We start from the raw sequence: 20,539 nt of genomic DNA, 5'->3' as shown, positions 1-20,539 counted from the left end.
GCCAGAGGCTCTCCTACTCTATAGCAGGCGGCAAAAACATAAATAACTCCCCAGCGGTTGACATTGGGCCAGCTTTCAGCTTTGTGAGACTCAAGAGAGATGTGGGAAAAATTTTCCAGATATTATAATAAAATGTGGAATCCAAGAAACAGGTTCAGGGCTCTGCCTCTTGTTCCAGCAAGAAATTAGATTGGACAGCTGCACACTGTGTGGTTTCCTTGTGGAAGGGATTGTGGCAAACAGTGAGACAAAAACAAAAGCCATTTTGCCTCCTAGGACATCAGAGGCTAGGGAGACGTATACAGCCCAGAAAACTGACTTGGATTGTATTACCAACAATGCTCAAAAGACATTCAGCTGTAACAGAGGAGGGGATCTGGCAGCTTCTGGAGTATGACATTGACTTAGACTTTGAGAAACTCTCCAGACTGGTAGGACTCTGTCTGTATGATGAGGCACACACTGAGACAGAAGCCACAGTCTGAGCAAGTGATGGAAACTCATTGACTGTGGTCCTGACTCTGCAACAGTGAGATGCTATGCAAAAGAAGGCTTGGGCATTCACTGAGCATGAACTTAGAGCGGTCTCTCTGTTGGCCAGTGGATCACTTCCTCGCAAGCCGCAGGTCTTGAGTTTGAGTGGTGGTCTGGGAGATTGACTGGAAGAAGAAAGGAAGGAGGGAATAAGAAAAGTCAGAGGGAGGGAAAGAAGGAGAGAGAGAAAAAGAGAGAAGGGGAGGAAAGGGGAAGAGAGGGGAGAGAGTATTATAAAGCTCAATATTAGGAACCTTTCCTTGATGTCATCCTGGAGAGCCTTTTATTTTTCTATTAGGAAATGTGGTGAGTTTCCTGTTAAATTTATGACTGTATTTCTCATAAATATGTCATCTTCATTTATTGACATACATAACGCAAAATAATTGGCCATTATGTGTGTATAGTCTTAAGTATATACCCAGGAAAAAATACCTTAAATTTTAATGTCAGTGAACAAATAATTGTCATCTGATTTTGACAATATGGACTAAACACAAGATTATTTAAGAATTGGTATGTACTAAGCAGAATTTAATTAATAATATAGTACTGAGCTTTCGTAACTACAATGTAATATATGAATTATCCATTCACTTGAAACAACATTTGGAAGATCTCTCTCTCTCTCTCTCTCTCTCTCTCTCTGTGTGTGTGTGTGTGTGTGTGTGTGTGTGTGTGTGTGTGTGTCTGCAACAGCTAACTTCAAATTCCAGCATCTTGTTAATTGTGTTTGGAGCCACTGTACCCTGGTTGTGGAAGATCAAAAAAGTTGTTTCTCCCTGCACTCAAAAACAACATTTTATCATGGCCATATGCAGCAAACCACTTTACATAGATCCACTGGCCCTGTAGTTGTGTTTTGGTAAAGGTACCAAGGTTGAGCCTCGGTTTTACGGTGTATGTCACTCATTCTAGCGCCCTGGAGTCTGTGATCGACCAATGGAATGACTATCTAGAGAAGAAAAGCCAGCTGGAGCAGTGGATGGAGGCGGTGGATCAGAAAGTAGAGCATCCCTTACCGCTGCAGCCAGGGCTGAAGGAGAAGTTTGCCCTGCTGGACCACTGTCAGTCCGTAGTCTCCGAGGCAGAGGATCATGTGGGCGCGCTGCAACAGCTAGCAGCAAGGTCCAGGGAGTTGTACAGCAGGACTCAGGATGAGTCCTTCAAGGAGGCCGGTCAGGAAGAACTGAGGACACAGTTTCAGGACATAACGACCGTGGCCAAGGTGAGTGCTTTAGACCCATGCAAAAGCTTCAGAGCACAGAATATGAAATGTGAATTGAGTCGCTGAATTTGGCTGGTCTGCAACTGTGTGTACGTTGGGTGGGCAGGGATCCCATAAAGATCATTTTCCAGAAAGATGGAAAATAGAGCACAGACAGGAAATCATAAGGGGTGGCTGCCTGGGAAGGGAATGGGGGCCAGTTAGACTTGGGGAGGGGGCATTTGCTAGGGCTATGGGGAAGAGGAATGGAAGAAGCATGTAATGCACATGTATGTATACATCATGCACATGAGTGAAGGTGCTCTGATGAAGGCCTTTGCTGTATGTGCTGCCTCAGGAGTAACCCACAAATAAACATAAGAGATCTGTGCACACGAGGACTCCCGTGCACTGCTCTCTCTGCAGCCCTGGGAATGCACATAACATTTTGTTTTTGTCCTTATCTGCATTGTTGGCAGACTCATCCTTTCTCCTTGCAAGACTGAGTGTCAACTGTTAATTTGTGTTTCCCCTGCATTTGGCATTGCTAATTTTAAATACAAGTATTTTTATTTCTCAGATTCCAACTGTGTGTGAAAAGAATTGAGTATTTTTCACCTATAACAAAACCTGTATTTTCCTATCCTTCAAACTCTAGGCATATGTGTGTGTGTGTGTGTGTGTGTGTGTGTGTGTGTGTACATATATATGTGTATATGTGTATATGTATATAGGAATAATTGAAAGAAATATATATATGTATAAATATAATTTCTTCCATTATTTAACTTTATGTACTTGTGAATGTTGTAGAAATCAAGCCATGGGTATTTGTGTTTGTTTTTCCTTACTTTGGCTTGCCTTTTGAGAATTCTGAGTCATTAATACTGTTATTATCAACATAAGTATTTTATTCTTATTTTTAATCTTTGAGTCAGAAACATGTAAGTTTAAATTCTTAACCTTACCTCTCTGAATACGTGCTTTGGGTGTTTTTCTAGCTTCTCCCTAGGCTTGTGCCCCCATGATGTCGATAGGATTTAATGCCATGGAAAATGCTGTTTCAAGGAACAATAAAATAACAGTAGTTACTATAATAATTGCCATTAATTAGATTGTGAGGACTATTAGCCAATATGTATTGATCACAGACCTTTATGCTGAGCTATACATTTATAAATTTGTATAAATTACAAAATAATAGACCTTTGGGGGAAATGGTTGCTTTCTCAAAGTGTTAGATTTACAATTTCTTTTTCTTTCTTCCTTCCTTTCTCTCTCTCTCTCTCTCTCTCTCTCTCTCTCTCTCTCTCTCTCTTTCTCTCTCTCTTTCTTAATATCTTAAAAAGAAACCATTGCCCAAGAGGCAGAGATAGGAAGATCTCTGTGAGTATGAGGTCACCCTGATCTACAGATTTCATAAGAGAGAGAGAGAGAGAGAGAGAGAGAGAGAGAGAGAGAGAGAGAGAGAATTTGAGGTCTTCTGAGAGACGTTGAGACCTCTATCGAGCCTGGCATTTCACCCGATTTCATGTTTACAGTAACTACGGCTGTTCATTTGTTTTTCCTTTGTTGACTAGGAGAAGATGAGGATGGTGGAGGAGATTGTGAAAGACCACCTCATGTACTTAGATGCAGTCCAGGAGTTCACAGATTGGCTTCACTCAGCAAAGGAAGAGCTCCATCGGTGGTCAGATACATCTGGAGATTCTTCAGTTACTCAGAAAAAGCTATTGAAAATTAAGGTGAGCAAATGGCCTGATATTATTCTGCATTGATCCACAGGTTCTTCAGTATAGTTGGCAGATTAGTGATAAGGGTTTAGTGGATACAATTCTGATTTTTTTTAAAAAATGTTTTTGTCCTGAGTTTGGTTGGTGCTTTATTCTCCATATATCAGTAATCTTAATATAAACCAAGTTTTAGAAAATAATTGGAAGGAAATTAGTTCCACTTATGAGCAAAATTTGGCCTTGTCTGTATGTGTTTCTATATGCAAATGCACTTATTGTTCTAGTGCAAGAGACTAAGAAATACACACCACCCTGCTGTATTGACTGAGGTTTCTGTCCCCTAGATCCCATAGCCGTTAAGTCTCAAAGAAACACACAGAGGTCTACATTAATTATAAACTGGTTGGCCTATTAGCTCAGGTTTCTTCTTAACTCTTATATCTTACATTTTAACCCATAATTCTTGTCTGTGCTAGCCATGTGGCTTGGTACCTTTATCAGTGAGGCATTCTCATCTTGCTTCCTCTGTGTCTGGGTGACTACTGCAGACTGAGTCTTTCCTCTTTCCTGAATTCTCCTGTTCTTGTTGCCCCACCTATACTTCCTACCTGGTTGCCTCACCCATACTTCCTGCCTGGCTACTGGCCAGTCAGCATTTTATTAAAACAATACAAGTAACAAATCTTTACAAAGTACAAGATCATTGTCCCACAGCACTGCTGGGCTGACCAAACCAGTGTAACCAGAGCTTCAGAAGCTTTTTAAAGTTTAGACTCTGAAGCCAAGGGGCCTTCTGCCGCATTTTTCATCTCCTGATTTTCTACATGTTTTTGGAAAAAAAATCACTTTTGTTAATGTCCTCAAGGCTCATTGGAAATACAAACAATGAAAAACTAATTTTCTAAATCAACTGTAAGGAGCTGTTTGGAGGACAAAGTTAGATCATTCATATAAAATACTTAGCACCATGCCTGGCCATGGATTGTACTCGATGAGAAAATTCCATGGGTTTGGGAAAGGATTAACTTGAAATGGAATGCCAAGATGAAGGAGTCAAGAGTGAGCCAGGCATGGTGGCACACACTTATAAGGTGAGTACCTAAGAAAAGAGGTAAGAGGACTCTCATAAGTCCAATGCCAACCTGGTCTCCATAGCAAGTTATGGACCTTTTAAGGTTGCATAGTTAGACCCTGTCTCAAAAGAAATGAAACAAATGAATGAAAATAAATAAATAAACAAACAAGAAAGTAAAAGAGCTGGAGGTTAGATTGAAGCCTTTACCCCAAGTTAATGGAAACCTTATCTAAGGAAAATGGGTACATGTAGAGAAGCCAGTGGGAGGAGAAGATGGATGTTCTATGATGGACAGATGAAACTTGATCCACAAGGTGGGAATAAAATCCAGGAAGCAGTGAATTCTCATCATTCATTGAGGTCAGGAAGCTCCTCTGAAGAGATAATATTATCAATTAATACCACATAGTCTGTAGTTGACACCCTAGGACAAGATGGATCAATGGCATGTCCAACAAATAGAATAAGAGACACAAACCCAAAAACCCAGCAGAACTAAGGTTTAGGTGAGTTTTGAAAGAGAGAGGAAAAAGAGAGGAGACACATATGGTTACCACCATAGAGACTGAAGATCACCCCCTTCTTTGGCAAGCCAGGGAGGGAAAGTGATGAACCAACCAGATTGCATGAGTTTAGAAAGGAATGGCAGGTAAGGAAGAGAAGACCACAAAGATTGATCAAGCTTTTGAAAAGCTAATTTGCAAAACCTTCAAAGAGGCAAAGACAACACCCCTCCTGCCCTTCAATGCTGTGACAACCCCAACCAACAAAAGCAATTACTCAGAATATGTAACTCGGAAGCACAGTGTCTCTGTGGATGAAGACATGAATGAACATACATGCATGTGAAAAGAGCTCAAATACAAGGCAAGAAAATGTATACAAAATCTAATTTAAAGCACTGCAATTACAGTGTTCTTATTGAAGATCTGGATGGGGCTGAGGAGCTAGTTCCATGTGTAAGAACACTGGCTCTACAAGTATAAAAACTCAGTTTACATTCCTAGCAGCCATATAAACATCTGCACATGGCTGTGTGCCTGTAACTCCAATACCGCTGAGTGGAGACAAGAGGTTGTCAGCAAGCCTAACCAAAATGGTGAGCTTCTAGGTCAGTAAGTTATCCTATCTCAAGAATGTAAGGCAGAGAGAAATAAAGACTCCAGATGTCCCATTCTGGTCTCTGCATATACATATATAAGCCGTGCACACTCATACACTCATGCATAACACATGTGCAGGTACACACTAACCCAAAGATAATCTCTGTGAGTGGAATTAGCGTTAGCAAGCATGGACCTGTTTTCACACCCACTGAAACTGAGACAATGATTACGAGGGTATTTGAGAGAACTGACTCTGGGTAATAGGGTGTTGTAAGCAGGCCACTTGTTTGTTTCCCGGCTGCCCAGACTCCAGCAAATTTCCAGTGCTTCTGTCTCTGCTGCCAGTTCCATGGCTTCTTCTCACTTCTCCTCCTTTCTCTCAGCATTCAGTTTAGTTTTCCCCGCCTACCTCTATCCCCTGTTCAGGTCCAAGACAGTTTCTTTATTAACCAATGGTATTCACAGCATACAGAGGGGAGTCCCACATCAATAGAGTGTAAACGGAAACTGTTCTTTTGTTTTCCGGGCCACCCTGGCCTGAATAATCACACACAAACCATATTACTTACAACATTGTTTGACCAATAACTTAGATGTATTTCTTACTAGCTCCTTACATCTTAAATTAACCCATTTCTATCAATCTGTGTATCATGAGGCTGTGGCCTACCGGTAAGTAGCTTTGGCAGCTACATGGTGTCTCTCTGACTTTACCTTCTTTTCTCCTCTATCTCTGCTTGGATTCCTACCTTGCTCTATTCTGCCAATTCATAGGCCAAAGGAGCTTCTTTATTAACCAATGGTAATAAAACATATTCACAGCATACAGAGGGGAATCCCACATTATTGTAGAGATTCTCTGAATTCCAAATTTGAAGATGCTTAAAGGTTGAATGTTTCGTTCTAAAGCATTCTTGTTAAATAGAGCACCTTCTAAGTTATAATTTTTCTTTGCTTAACTACTATCCACTCTATTTATTGGTAAATGGAGATGACTTTTAGAATACTGTTGCCAAGAAAGGCCAACAACATACACACATAAAGGGCTGTGTTTACACATGTATAAACCTCACACATTTGTGCTTTTGACTACCATACAGCGAGGCATTGTAAATGATCTGCACTAAAATGTGACTCTATTGTTTGTACACATGAGAAGTCAGATGCTCAATGCCTCATTTGACTGTTCCTAACTTGTAACTGATCTTGTTCATTATTCCCCCTCCTCCTCTTCTTGTTTTTGTCTCTGATAGTCACCTTTCCTTCTACTTAACCCAAGAGTGAAGACGTCTTTTACATTAACACTGACAAAATCTAGACTAAGCAATACATGTTACAAATATGTATCCCAGATGACTGTTTTAGCAAGAAAAATGTTATCGGAAGCATTTATTTAATGCCAAGACTTACCTATTTCTCAATAAATATTCCATTTTTTATTGATTTTTATTGGACTCTACGTTTTTCTCTGCTCCCCTCCCTGCCTCTCCTCTGGCCTTCATCCCTTCATACCTTCATCCCCATGCTCCCAATTTACTCAGGAGATCTTGTCTTTTTGTCCTTCCTCTCTGTGAGCCTCAAGATTAAACATAGTATCTGAATTGTCAAATTTCTAGTGAGGCTTATTTTTCTGAGGGAAAAATGACAGCAATAAACAAACCCAGGCTGGAGTTGGCTTTAAACTTTTAATTAAGTTGGTCTGTGAATTACTAGTTTCAGTGGTCATAAATAGGCCTCCTTAGGTACAGAAAATTCTGAGATTGAGGAGGGCTCGTTCTCTTCTTGACGTGAGCCAGCCTGACTCCCAGCAGGAAGAAAAGTGATTTAAGCCCCCCTTTTATGGAAGATGATGGGACTAAAGAAGAGACCATAAATAGGATGCAGTTTCTTGTCTGTAGGAGTTGAACACCACAGATGAATATCTAAGTCACCACTACATGTCCACATATCTAAATACTGCCTGTGTTCAGCATGCCTGTCCAGCCTGTGAGGACACTGAGACACCCTGACTGATTTTGTATTAAGTCAGGCATTCATGATACTGATTGCTGTTAATATAATGTGAGCGATTGTAGACCCAAGAACTCTCATCCCTTTTGCACGTTCGCTCAAACTTCATAGCAGCACAGAGTCCCATTCTACACACATTTGAAAACTGGCAGCCCAAGTGACTAAGGGCCTCCTTGGTTTCCATGGCGATATTCCATTACAGGAGCTGATAGATTCCAGAGAGATCGGTGCGGGCCGCCTAAGCAGAGTGGAGTCGCTGGCCCCAGCAGTGAAACAGAACACAGCTGCCAGTGGGTGTGAGCTTCTGAACTCCGAGATGCAGGCCCTGCGCGCTGACTGGAGGCAGTGGGAAGATAGCCTGTTCCAAGCACAGAGCAGCCTGGAGAACCTGGTCAGCGAAATGGCCCTCTCGGAGCAGGAATTCTCCGGCCAGGTGTCCCAACTGGAGCAAGCCCTGGGACAGTTCCACACTCTTCTGAAAACGTGGGCCCAGCAGCTGGCCCTCCTGGAAGGCAAGAACACCGATGAGGAGATTGTGGAGTGCTGGCACAAAGGGCGAGTAAGTTGGTCTTTGCCTTCCTGTTTACCGCTGTGGTGGATAAGCTGAGCATTTCATTGGCTCTTGCGGTTGCTTTAGAAAAAGGAATGGGTCCGTGCTAATTAAGAGCATGCAGCGTTCAGAGACACAGAAAGTATTTAATACATTTGCCAAGCGTGAGCGTTTTCGTTCTCCTATAAGTGAAACTTCGGCAAAAGTTGACATATACGGGAGGTGCTATTATAGCCTGTAGGAAGCATTGTATCTGGTGGAGATACTTTACTTTCTTTCGGATGGTGTAAGACTTTGCAATACTGTATTCAGGCCTTCAGCCTGGAAAATGGCCTGTGGGCAGAGGCATAAATAGACAGAGAGTCATAGCCGCTTCCTTGCCAGTTAACTCTTTCAAACAACTAAGTGATTGAGTTTCTAGCTTTGAAAGACGCATTTGATAATCCAGCGGAAGCACAGCCGATAGTTTTCACGGTGTTTGTTTTTCTTCTTGGTGGTTTTGACAGCTGAACTTGAGTTAGCTTGTTAATACACGTTAACGCTTACTAGGTGCCTTCCAGGCCCTTTTTTTTTTTTTAACTGCTACCTCTTTTAGAATATGAGAAAGGGAAGCAGAAGAGGGAGAACGAGGTGAAGTTTAGCAATCTCCGCCTTCTTCAAGTCCTCTTGGGTGCCTTGGCAATCATCTCGTATTTGCTGCTTTATAATGCTCACAATCACAGCTGTCCTTAAAAGGAAGTTTAGTGAGGTTAACGCCTCTGCTTCTATTTATGTTATAATCATTTTGAAATAGTTCCAGTCCATTAGGAAGTCACGAAGCATTTCCAGCGCCGTCTTGTTGAAGTCAACTTTGGGGGGCAGGCGTGGTACACTAGGGAATAAAAGTTTGTAACTAGCCCGGTGCTATTTTACCGAGACTGTTTCTCAGCTGTTTTGGTTGTTCCCTTATTGTGTTCCTTGGTCTTTAGCTTTGCTGCCAGAATCAAGCCAGAATCAGAATCACCTGATTCTGCAGTGCAGGGACAGAGAGGGAGGCTGGAAACTATTTCATGGAGTCTGATAAAAACAAACAGTGACACTAATGATGCTGACGATGTCACAGTGCTTTGACTCTTTCTGGTTCCCCTTTTCCCCCATTCTATTAGTGTGAGTGAAAAAGATTTTCAAGAAATGTCTGGCTGCAGCTAGAATTAGCTGACTACCAACACTGATCATCTTCTGCCTTGGGACTGTTGCTGGATAATAGATAATGGATATAAAAATTCATTTGCTGGTGCCATCAGAAATATGGGCTTTCAGTTATGCTGAGTCCAGGGTCACAGGCAGTCCCTGCTGTCACATCTATGTTTGATTCCAAGGTCACAGATTCTGAAGACAATAAGACATTGTCTCTTAATAATCAGAGTCACCTAATGATGACATTTTATCCAAAATTTAAGGTAACATTTCAAACTCCATGAGTGTAACAAGGGGTTTAGAAAATAGATGGACTCGGGCTCTGACAGCAACGTCCTGCTGTTAGCAAGGCCTCTTGACCATTGTCCATCGTCGTGAACACTACAGGCCATTGAAAGGGTTTGTCTGTGTCGTCAGGGATCCCTCTAAACGTGGTGGTTGCTTAACTGTGTGATTCAACACTGCAAACATCCTGTTGATCGTATTTATAAAATCCCTTTTCAAGCCAGTGGGTTGTTAGTTTGGAAATGTAGCTATTCCTTTAGCTGGGCAAAGAAAAGAACACTTTCAGAGCTTGGTGGAAATCAAAGCGTACGAACCAATGCAATTTACGTGAGATGAAAGGTTCTACTAAAATCTGGATTTAAGTTGAAGTCATTAATGATTCATTTTTTATTTGTGTGTGTGTGTGTGTGTGTGTGTCTATACATATATGTGCATGTGCCCATGAAAAACAGAAGAAGGTGTCAGGTCACAATAGCTGGAGTTATCAGTAGTTGTGAATCCCTCAATGGGGGTACTGGGAACCCAACTCAGACCCTGTAGGAAAGTTGCAGTCTCAGCCACAGAGACATCCCTTGTGGCCTCATGAATGTATTTTTGAAATATAAACTTTGACTGAAAACTTTTCCTTTTTAATGTCACCTAATTTTTAATGTTAGCCTACTTAATTATCATTTTTAAAATTTGGGGATAGATAATATTTCCCTTTAAAATATTCAATATGGTAAGAAAAAAATGGCTATTTCTGAGTTAGTGTTTGGAGTTTCAGAGAGAAACTATATGGTTGCTTTCTGTGAGTATTCTAACTAAAAGTGTTTTAGAGGGCTTTGTCTCCCTGGATTCTTCCATGACTTGCTATGAGACCCTGGATTCTTCTATGGCTTGCTCTGAGACTCTGGATTCCATTCCTAGCATCCCAAGAAAAGAAAGGGAGAGGATAAAAGCAGATGAAAGGGAAGGGAAAAGAAAGAAAAAAGCCAATATGTATTTTAGAGCCTCTAGCTCAGACACTGAGATACTTTCCATGGACATTCCGAGAACCCCGCCCCTGCCTTCAAGATCCTAATCTGTATGGACAGAGAAGTCTGAAACAAGTAGAGACAGTCCTAGTGACAAATGCTGCAAACATGCTGTGCATGTGTCCTAGTTAGGGTTTCAATCACTGCGGTGAAACAATGACCAAAACAACGTAGGGGTGGAAGGGTTTTATTTCCGTGTTCAACTCTTGGCCTGCACTCCATCACTGAGGGACGTCAGGGCAGGACCTTGTGGAAGGATGCTGCTTTTTCGGCTTGACCTTCATGCCTTTCTCAGTCTGGTTTCTTCTGACTCCCAGAACCACCTTCCCAGACATAAATTCTACCCCAGGGAGCTGGACTGATCCACATCAATCATCAATCAAAAAATATGCACCAAAGACTTGCCTACAAGCCAGTCGTGTGGAGGAGATTGTTTCAACTGAGGTTTCCTCTTCCCAGATGCTTCTAGCTTGTATCACATTGACATAAAACTAGCCAGCACAACATCCTCAGATAAGCATCCCCGGGAAGATGGAAGGACCACAGAGAATCCCTTGGTAGAGCAGAATCCTGGGAGGTGATTACAACTTGATCAGATAGGTGAAGTAGAGGAATAACACTAAAGAAGGAGAAATGTGGGAAAGGGAAGGCGATAACAGAAGTCACTTAAGAGACCTGTGCCCTTCTAGGAAATTATAAGATGTAAGTGGGGACCGAGAGAAAGAAGTAAGAAAGCAAGTAGTCAAAAGGGCTATGACTTATAATAGACTAAGCTTGGGTGTCTCTGCATGAAGTGAGAGGGGAACAAACGAGTGTCATATGACTTCTCCTGGAGAGCTGTGAGCAGACATTCATTCACCGCAAATACATGACAGATGACACACTGAAGAAAGAGGTCCCTCTAAGCATAGCTTGGAGACCCAGTGAGTAGCATGGGGTTCTCCACAAAAGCATGGATACCTCAGAAGCATGTATCACTGGAAACCTCACCTTAGCATGGGGGACAACTTGTGAAAGTAGCATCTATGGAGATCTCGGCACCACTAGCAGGCAGCTCCACAGGAAAATATCTCCCTCCCCCAACACTCAGTATAATTGAATGATGACATAACCATAATTAGACTTGTATAATTAGGGAGGGAACTTGTGATTCTTGTCACTTTCAGTACTTCCCAAGTCATGTAAATTTCACAACCTTCCTGAAACTTGTTTTGTGGGGTTTCTGCATCTTCCGAGGCCTCCCCTCCCTCCATGAAGGAAAGTTTTAATTCACAGGAAATAAGTACATTCCACAGCATGACAGCAACTCTGCTGATTGACAGTGGCCAGACGATAGTGATGTCATTTATAGTATGACAACATGACACAGGCTTGGTGTGTTGATGAGGACTGTGGGCTGTCTTTCCGTGAAAATCACCGAGAACAGCAATAGTGACAGCAATAGCTACTCACGTAGTTTTTTTGTTAAATCTATTTGTCATTTCTCCACAGTTTAAACTGTGTGTGTGCACATGCACAAGAGAAAGAGACCACAAGGGTGTTTCAGTGTATGTGCAACCATGTATGTGTGTATACATATGTGTATATATGTGCTTGTGCATTTTTATGCGATTATTTTGGCAGTTTTTTTCTTTTCGACTTCTTTTCTTATAGACTTCATTGAGCTCTACATTTTTCTCTGCTCCCCTCCCTGCCTCCCCCCTCCCCTTCATCCCTCTCCCAAAGGCTCCATGTTCTCAATTTACTTAGGAGAGCTTGTCTTTTTCTACTTCCATGTAGATTACATCCATGTATGTATTAGTCCTCATGGTTGTCCAGGTTCTCTTTAGGCTGGTTTTCTTTGCTTTATGTTTAAAAACTACTTATGAGTGAGTACATATGATAATCGTCTTTCGGGGTCTGGGTTACCTCACTCAAAATCTTGTTTTCCAGCTCCATCCATTTGTCTGCAAATTTCAAGATGTCATTTTTTTCTGCTATGAAGTACTCCATTGTGTAAATGTACCACATTTTCCGTATCCATTCTTCAATCAAGTGTCATTTAGGTTGTTTCCAGGTTCTGCCTGTGACAAACAAAGCTGCTACGAACATAGTTGAGCACATGTTCTTATGACACAGTTAAGCATCTTTTGGCTATATACCCCAAAGTGTTATTGCTGGGTCTTGAGGAAGGTTGTTTCCTAATTTTCTGAGAAATTGCCACACTGACATCCAAAGGGGCTGTACCAGCTTGCATTCCCACCAGCAATGCAAGAGTCTTCCCTTTACCCCACAACCTCTTCAGCATAAGTTGTCATCAGTGTTTTTGATCTTGGCCATTCTTTTAGGTGTAAGAGGGAATCTCAGAGTTATTTTGATTTGCATTTCTCTGATAAATAAGGATGTTGAGCATTTCTTTAAGTGTCTTTAGCCATTTTTGATTCCTCTGTTGAGAGGTCTCTGTTTAGGTCTGTACTAAATTTTTTATTGGATTATTTGTTCATTTGATGGCCAATTTCTTGAGTTCTTTGTATGTTTTGAAGATCAGACCTCTGTCTGATGTGGAGTTGGTGAAGATCTTTTCCCATTCTGTATGCTGACGTTTTGTCTTGTAGACCGTGTCATTTGCTTTACAGAAGTTTTTCAGTTTCAGGAAGTCTCATTTGTTAATTGTTCCTCTCAGTGTCTGTGCTACTGGGGTTATATTTAGTAAGTGGTCTCCTGTGCCAATGTGTTAAAGTGTACTTCCCACTTTTTCTTCTATGAGGTTTAGTGTGGCTGGCTTTATGTTGAGGTCTTTGATCCATTTGAACTTGAGCTTTGTGCATGGTGATAGATATGAATCTATTTTCATTCATCTACATGTAGATATCCAGTTATGCCAGCACCATTTGTTAAATATGCTTTCTTTTTTCCATTTGATTTTTTTTGCTTCTTTGTCAAAAAATCAGGTGTTTGTTGGTGTGTGGATTAATATCTGGGTCCTCTATTTTATTCCATTGGTCCTCCTGTCTGTTTTTATGCCAAAACCAGAATGTATTCAGTAACATAGCTCTGTAATACAGTTTGATGTCAGGGGCTTCCAGAAATTCTTTTATTGTACAGGATTGTTTTGGCTATCCTGGTTTTTTAGCTTTTCCATGTGAAGTTGAGTACCATTCTTTCGAGGTCTGTAAAGAATTTTGCTGGGATTTTGATGGGCATTGCATTGAATCTGTAGATTGCTTTCGGTAAGATTGCCATTTTTACTATGTTAATTCTACCTACCCAAGAGCATGAGAGATCTTTCCACCTTCTGGTGTCTTCTTCAATTTCTTTCTTCAAAGATTTAAAGTCCTTGTCATACAAATCTTCCCCTTTTTGGTTAGAGTTACTCCAAGATATTTTATGTTATTTGCGTCTATTGTGAAGGGTGATGTTTCTCTGCTTTATTTCTCAGCCCAGTTATCATCTGTGTACAGGAATACTACTGATTTTTTAAAGTTAATCCTGTATCCTGCTACATTACTGAAAGTGTTTATGAGTTGTAGAAATTCCTAGGTAGAATTTTTGGGGCCGCTTATGTAAACTATCATATCATCAGTAAATGCGAGAGTCTGACGACTTCTTTTCCGAATTGTATTCCCTTGATCTCCTTTTGTTGTCTTATTGCTCTAGCTAGAACCTTAAAAACTATATTGAATAGATATGGAGAGTGTAGACAACCTTGTCTTGTTCCTGATTTCAGTGGGATTGCTGTGAGTTTCTCTCCATTTAGTTTGATGTTGATTGTTGGCTTGCTATAAATTGCCTTTATTCTGTTTAGGTATGTTCCTTATATCCCTGCTCTCCAAGACCTTTATCATGAAGGGATGTTGTATTTTGTTGAAAGCTTTTTCAGCATCTAATGAGATGATAATGTGGGTTTTGTTTTTCAGTTTGTTTATATGGTGGATTATATTGATAGATTTTCAGAGGTTGAAACATCCCTGCATTTCTGGAGTGAAGCCAACTTGATCATGGTGGATGATGGTTCTGATTTGTTCTTGGATTCAATTTGGCAGTATTTTATTTAGTATTTTTGCATCAATGTTCATGAGTGAGATTGATCTGTCATTCTCTTTCTTAATAATGTCTTTATATGGGTAATTGTAGCCTCATAAAAAGAGTCTGGCAGTGTTCCTTCTGTTTCTATTGTGAGGAACAATTTGAGTAGTATTGGTATTATTTCTTCTTTGAAAATCTTGGAGAATTCTAAGTTGAAACCATTCTGATCCTGGGCTTTTTTTGTTTGGCAGACTTTTGATGACTGTTTCTACTTCTTCAGCAGTTATAGGTCAGTTTAATTTGCTTCTCTGGTCTTGATTTAATTTTGTTAAGTGATATTTATCCAGAAAGTTTTCCATTTTCTTTAAGTTTTCCAATTTTGTGGAGTATAGGTTTTCAAAATATGTCCTGATAATCCTCTGGACTTCCTCTGTGTCTATTGTTATGTCCCCCTTTTCATTTCTGATTTTTATTAATTTGGATATTCTCTCTCTGCCTTTTGGTTAGTTTGGATAAAGGTTTGTCTATTTTGTTGATTTTCTAGAAGAACCAACTCTGTCTCATTGATTCTTTGTATTGTTTTCTTTGTTTCTATTTTGTTGATTTCAGCTCTCAATCTGATTATTTCCTGTTGTCTAGTTCTCTTGGGTGAGTTTGCTTCTTTTTGTTCTAGAGTTTTCAAATGTTCTGTTAATTCACTAGTGTGGGATTTTTCCAGCTTCTTTATGTAGGCCTTTAGTGCTATGAATTTTCCTCTTAACACTGTTTTTCTTGTGTCCTATAAATTTGGGTATGTTGTGTGGTCTTTTTTGTTGAATTTTAGGAACTTTTTAATTTCTCCTTTTATTTCTTCTGTGACCCATTGATGATTCAGGTGAGCATTGTTTAATTTCCATGTGTTTGTGGGCTTTCTTGGATTAGTATTGCTGTTGATTTCTAGTTTTAAGCAGTGGTGATCCAATAAGATAATTGGGGTTATTCCACATGTTGTATCTGTAGAGGTTTGTTTTAATACTGAGTATGTGGTCAGTTTTTAAAAAGGTTCCATGAGATACTGAGAAGTCATATTCTTTTATGTTTGGATGGAATATTCTATAGATGCCTATTAAGTCCATTTGAGTCACAACATCTGTTAGTTCCCTTATTTCTCTGTTCATTTTTGTCTGACTGACCTGTTCAGTGATGAGAGGGGAGTATTAAAGTCTCCCTCTATTAGCGTGTGGGGTTTAATGTGGGATTTAAGTTTTAGAAGTGTTTCTTTTACATATGCGGGTACCCTTGTATTCTGGGCATAGATGTTCAGTATTGAGATTTTCTCTTGATGGATTTTTCCTGTGACTAATATGAAATGTCCTTCTTTGTGTCTTTTGATTGATTTTAGTTTGAAGTCTATTTTGTTAGATATTAGGATAGCTACACCTGCTTGTTTCTTAGGTCCATTTGATTGGTATTTTTTTAACCCTTTACTCTGAGGCAATATCTGTCTTTGAGATTGAGGTGTGTTTCTTGTATGCAGCAGAAGAATGGATTCTGTTTTTGTATCCAATCTGTTAGCCTGTGTCTTTTTATAGTTGAGTGGAGTCCATTTACATTAAGGGATATTAATAACCGGTAATTACCATTTCCTGTTAAATTAGTTTTCATTGTCGGTGATGCTAATTTGTGTGTTTTTCACTTCTTTGGGATTTGCTACTGTGAGATCATCAATTGTCTTCCTTGGGTTGGAGTTTTCCTTCTAGTACTTTGTGTAGGGCTGATTTTTTGGCTAGGTATTGGTTAAATCTGGCTTTGTCATGGAATATCTTGATTTGTCCTTCTATGGTGATTGAAAGTTTTGCTGGGTATAGTAGTCTGGGCTGACTTCCATGGTCTCTTAATGTCTGCATAATGCTTGACCACAACCTTCTGGCTTTCGTTGTCTCCAATGAAAAGTCAGATGTAATTCTGATAGGTCTGCCTTTATATGTTACTTGGCCTTTTTTTTTTTTTGCAGTTCTTAATATTCTTTCTTTATTCTGTATGTTTAGTATTTTGATTATTATGTGATGAGGGGACTTTTTTTTTGATCCGGTCTATTTGGTGTTCTGTATACTTCTTGTATCTTCATATGTTGTAAAATGAGCAGTGGGCCACTTCCTGCCGCCCGGCTCCTGGCTGCCTGGCTAGCTCATACCCTGAAATAACAACACACAAATTGTATTCATTTAAACACTTCCTAGCCCATTAGCTCTAGCCTCTTATTGGCTAACTCTCACATATTAGTTTAACCCATCTCCATTAATGTGTATTGCCACTTAACTGTGGCTTACCAGCATGAGTCTAACCAGCGTCCATCTCAGAGAGGAGAGCCATGGTGTCTGCCACACTTCCCTTCTTCCCAGCATTCTGTTCTGTCTACTCTGTCCACGTAAGGGCTGCCCTATCAAAAGGCCAAGGCAGTCTCTTTATTCAACCAATGAAAACAACACACAAAGAAGGACCTCCTATGCCATTCATAGGCATATTTTTCTTTAGATTGGGAAAGTTTTCTTCTATGATTTTGTTAAATATATTTTTTGTGCTTTTGAGTTGAACTTCTTCTTCTATCCCTTTTATTCTTAGGTTTTGTGTTCATATGGTGTCCCATATTTTCTGGATATTTTGTGCTAAGCTTTTGTTATATTTAATGTTTTATTTGATCAATGAGTCTGTATCCTATTGTGTATCTTCAGTGCTTGAGATTCTCTATTCCATCTCTTGTATTCTGCTGTTTATGTTTGCATTTGTGGTTCCTGATTGTTTTCCCATGATTTCTGTTTCTATAATTCCCTTGGCTTGTGTTTTCTTTATTGTCTCTATTTCAGTTTTCAAATCTTGAATAGTTTCTTTCATATGTTTGATTGCTTTTTCTTGGTTTTCTTTAAGGAATTTACTGATGTTTTCCAATTTTTTGTTTTTCTTTTCCTCCATTTCTTTGAGGGAATTTCTCATTTCCTCTTTAAGAATCTCAAACATTCTCCTGAAGTTATGTTTTAGGTCATTTTCTTCTGCTTCATTTATATTTGATTGTTCAAGTCTTGCTTTTATAGGGTCTCTAGATTTTACTGGTGTCATGTTGCTCTTTGTGGTGTTGAGTGTGTTCTTACCTTGCATACTCATCTTTTCCTCTAATTGGTATGATTGGGGCTGTCAGTGACTCTGGTGATTAATCTAGGTGCCCTTGGATCCAAGGCTCAGATGGTTGCTCCTCATGGTACAGTCAGTGCCACGGTTTTAGTTACCCCATTGATCACTCCATGTTTCTGGAGGTTGCTCAGCACTCCAGGGGTTTGCTCCACTCCCATGAAGTTTGCTGTCTCGGGCCTGCTCTGGTCTAGGTTGCTAGCTCAATCCTACTCCTGTGGACTTTGTTGCCTCAGGCCCACTCTGGCCCAGGTTAATATCTCAGTCCTGCTCCTGTAGAATTTGCTGTCTCAGGCCTGCTCTGGCCTAGGTTGCCAGCTCAGGCCTGTTTCTGTAAAAGTCCCTGGTCTGGATCTGATCCTGCAGAGATTGCTTGCTTAGGGTTTGTCCTGCAAAGGTATCTTGCTCTGATCTAGTCCCTCGGAGGTCCCAGACTTGGGTGTGCCTGGACCTGCAGAGGACTTGGCTCAGGTCTACTCTCTTGAAGCCCAGATTCATGTCCAGACCCATGCAGTGGTCTCCACTGGCTCAGCAATTGCTCCCCTGTACCTGTTCCTGTGGAGTTTACTATCTCAGGTCTGCTCCAGCCCAGGTTGCTGGCTCAGTCCTGCCTCTGCAAATGTCCCTGGTCTGGATCCACTCCTGATCCCATGATGTTCACCATCCCCATGTATGCTTTTTTTTTAAAAAATAATTTGTTCTGGTGACACTGTTTATACAGTTGATATATTTGACTGTTAGTCCCCTTCTAATTTCACAAAGTAGTCATTGAGCAGTGTAGTAGACATTGTGCTAGGGATTTGACCACTCAAGATCTCAACTCAGGATCTCATTTGTCCCTTGATATTAATCATATAAGAGAATGTTCTAATAGCAAAGCACTTTATGGATCATAGTTTTGATTTCAGAATTGTGCTCCTCAATGATAGGCATTCCTTTTGAATTAATATGTTTAGTACTGTGATTATCTGTATATTGTTTATCAGTTAAGTTGTAAGTTCTTCAAGAAGGAGAAGACTACTTTTATTCATGGGGTTCTGGAGTATCCTCAAATATCATAGAGGATTTTAGCAAAGATTAGATGACTACATGAAAGAAACCATGAGGTATATGAACTAGTAGGTAAATAAGACCTGTGGGTTGTAAGAAGTTCTTAATACCAGTGTTCAGTGGAAATACTACAGAAAATCAATTGGGACACATATTGTAAGTATAAAATGTATGTTGCTTTTCATTTAAATGATCATTCAATATCTTAAATGATAGACACTTTTCAAATAGTTTAGTCAGACCAATTTCTCAACAATCTAGGGTATTCTCTCTTTGTTCTTACTTTAAGTCATTGATTATTCAATTGTTTAACTACTTGATACTTGATACAGGAGTGTCTATCCATGGCTGGAAGTAGATATAGATGACCCACATGCCATCATGGGCTATAAAAAAATCCTGAAAAATAGACCTCATCTCATTACTGAGTTCACTGTGTTGGTTTGCTTCTCACTAGTAACTCATAATGTGTGCATGTAGGGTATGAAAATATGAAAGTCACCCACTTCAGTGCTTGTCTTGTTGTTCCCGACTAGGAGACCCTGGATGCTCTACAAAAGGCGGAGCCTATGACGGAGGACCTCAAGTCTCAGTTGAATGAACTTTGCCGGTTTTCCAGGGACCTGAGCCCCTACAGTGGGAAAGTCTCAGGCTTAATTAAAGAATATAACTGGTGAGCATAAACTGTCCCACTGTTCAAAAGAATTTCCTTCGAGACAGAGTCTCTGTACATAGCCAAGATGCCTCAGCTTCATTCTCAATTGTAGTCAGGGTTTCAGGAAAATAAATAAATAAAATAAATAAATACAACTCCACCTGCCTTCAAAATATTTTCATACAAAGTAGGAGCAAAGCTGAGCTTGGAGTGGTTGTCTGTGGTTATAACTTCTCAGGCTTATGTGCAGGGCTCTCTAAGCTCCTAGGCTGAGGACAGCCTTGTGACATAGTGAGACCCAGTACAAAAATATTAAAGAAGCTAGAACGTTTTTGTAGTGTGATTTCAGTGATAATATCAATTAAGAGTGTCATGGAGTGCCAAATCACATAAATGCACATCTCTAAGGACTGTGGGCTCTAGGAGGTATCGCTTGACTCGACTTCTTCACTTTTCCTCTGTCACCAAATTTGCAAATTACGCTTTCAGTCTCTGTCTGCAAGCATCCAAGGGCTGCCAGAACAAAGAACAGATTTTGCAAGAACGATTTCAGAAGGCCTTCAGGGGCTTCCAGCAGTGGTTGGTTAACGCAAAACTCACCACGGCCAAGTGTTTTGATCTACCTCAGAATCTCAGCGAAGTCTCTGCAAGTCTTCAGAAGATCCAGGTAAGAGTGCTGCTGACGGCACTCCCGGCAATGCTGAGTGAGACTCATGTGTTACTCTGAGTCTTCGTGTAAGGGCATTACAGTTTAAAGTGTAGCTGAAGAAATTTAAGTTTCAGATAGGCCTACCCTTGAGACAACAGAAGAGAAACTAGCCCACTCATATACAAAACTTCGTGCTATTTTATGTTTTGATAAAGGCTTAGAAAACAGTAACAGTTCCTTGTATCTATTAACAGTGCACCTGAGCACTCTGTGGGTCTTTTTCATTCAATATTTACCCCAAGCATGACAGGTGTGTAATATTATTA

The 20,539-nt window shown here is 40.3% G+C and overlaps 1 protein-coding gene across 1 annotated transcript in view; it reads left to right on the top strand.

Annotated features, from left to right (window-relative positions):
* The window catches only part of Syne1 (spectrin repeat containing nuclear envelope protein 1), a 477,339-nt gene that overhangs the window by 220,323 nt on the left and 236,477 nt on the right, over positions 1-20,539 (top strand). The window contains exons 54-58 of the mRNA XM_087912026.1: positions 1,453-1,762; positions 3,322-3,486; positions 7,868-8,224; positions 19,446-19,582; positions 20,054-20,231. Coding sequence (XP_087768152.1) covers positions 1,453-1,762; positions 3,322-3,486; positions 7,868-8,224; positions 19,446-19,582; positions 20,054-20,231 — 1,147 coding nt within the window. The remainder of the gene's footprint in view (positions 1-1,452; positions 1,763-3,321; positions 3,487-7,867; positions 8,225-19,445; positions 19,583-20,053; positions 20,232-20,539) is intronic.

This window comes from Myodes glareolus, chromosome 1 (genome assembly GCF_982192425.1).
Source record: "Myodes glareolus chromosome 1, mMyoGla1.1, whole genome shotgun sequence".
NCBI lineage: Eukaryota > Metazoa > Chordata > Mammalia > Rodentia > Cricetidae > Myodes > Myodes glareolus.
The sequence above is the reverse complement of the archived record's forward strand: the minus strand, read 5'-3'. Positions and strand labels throughout refer to the sequence as shown.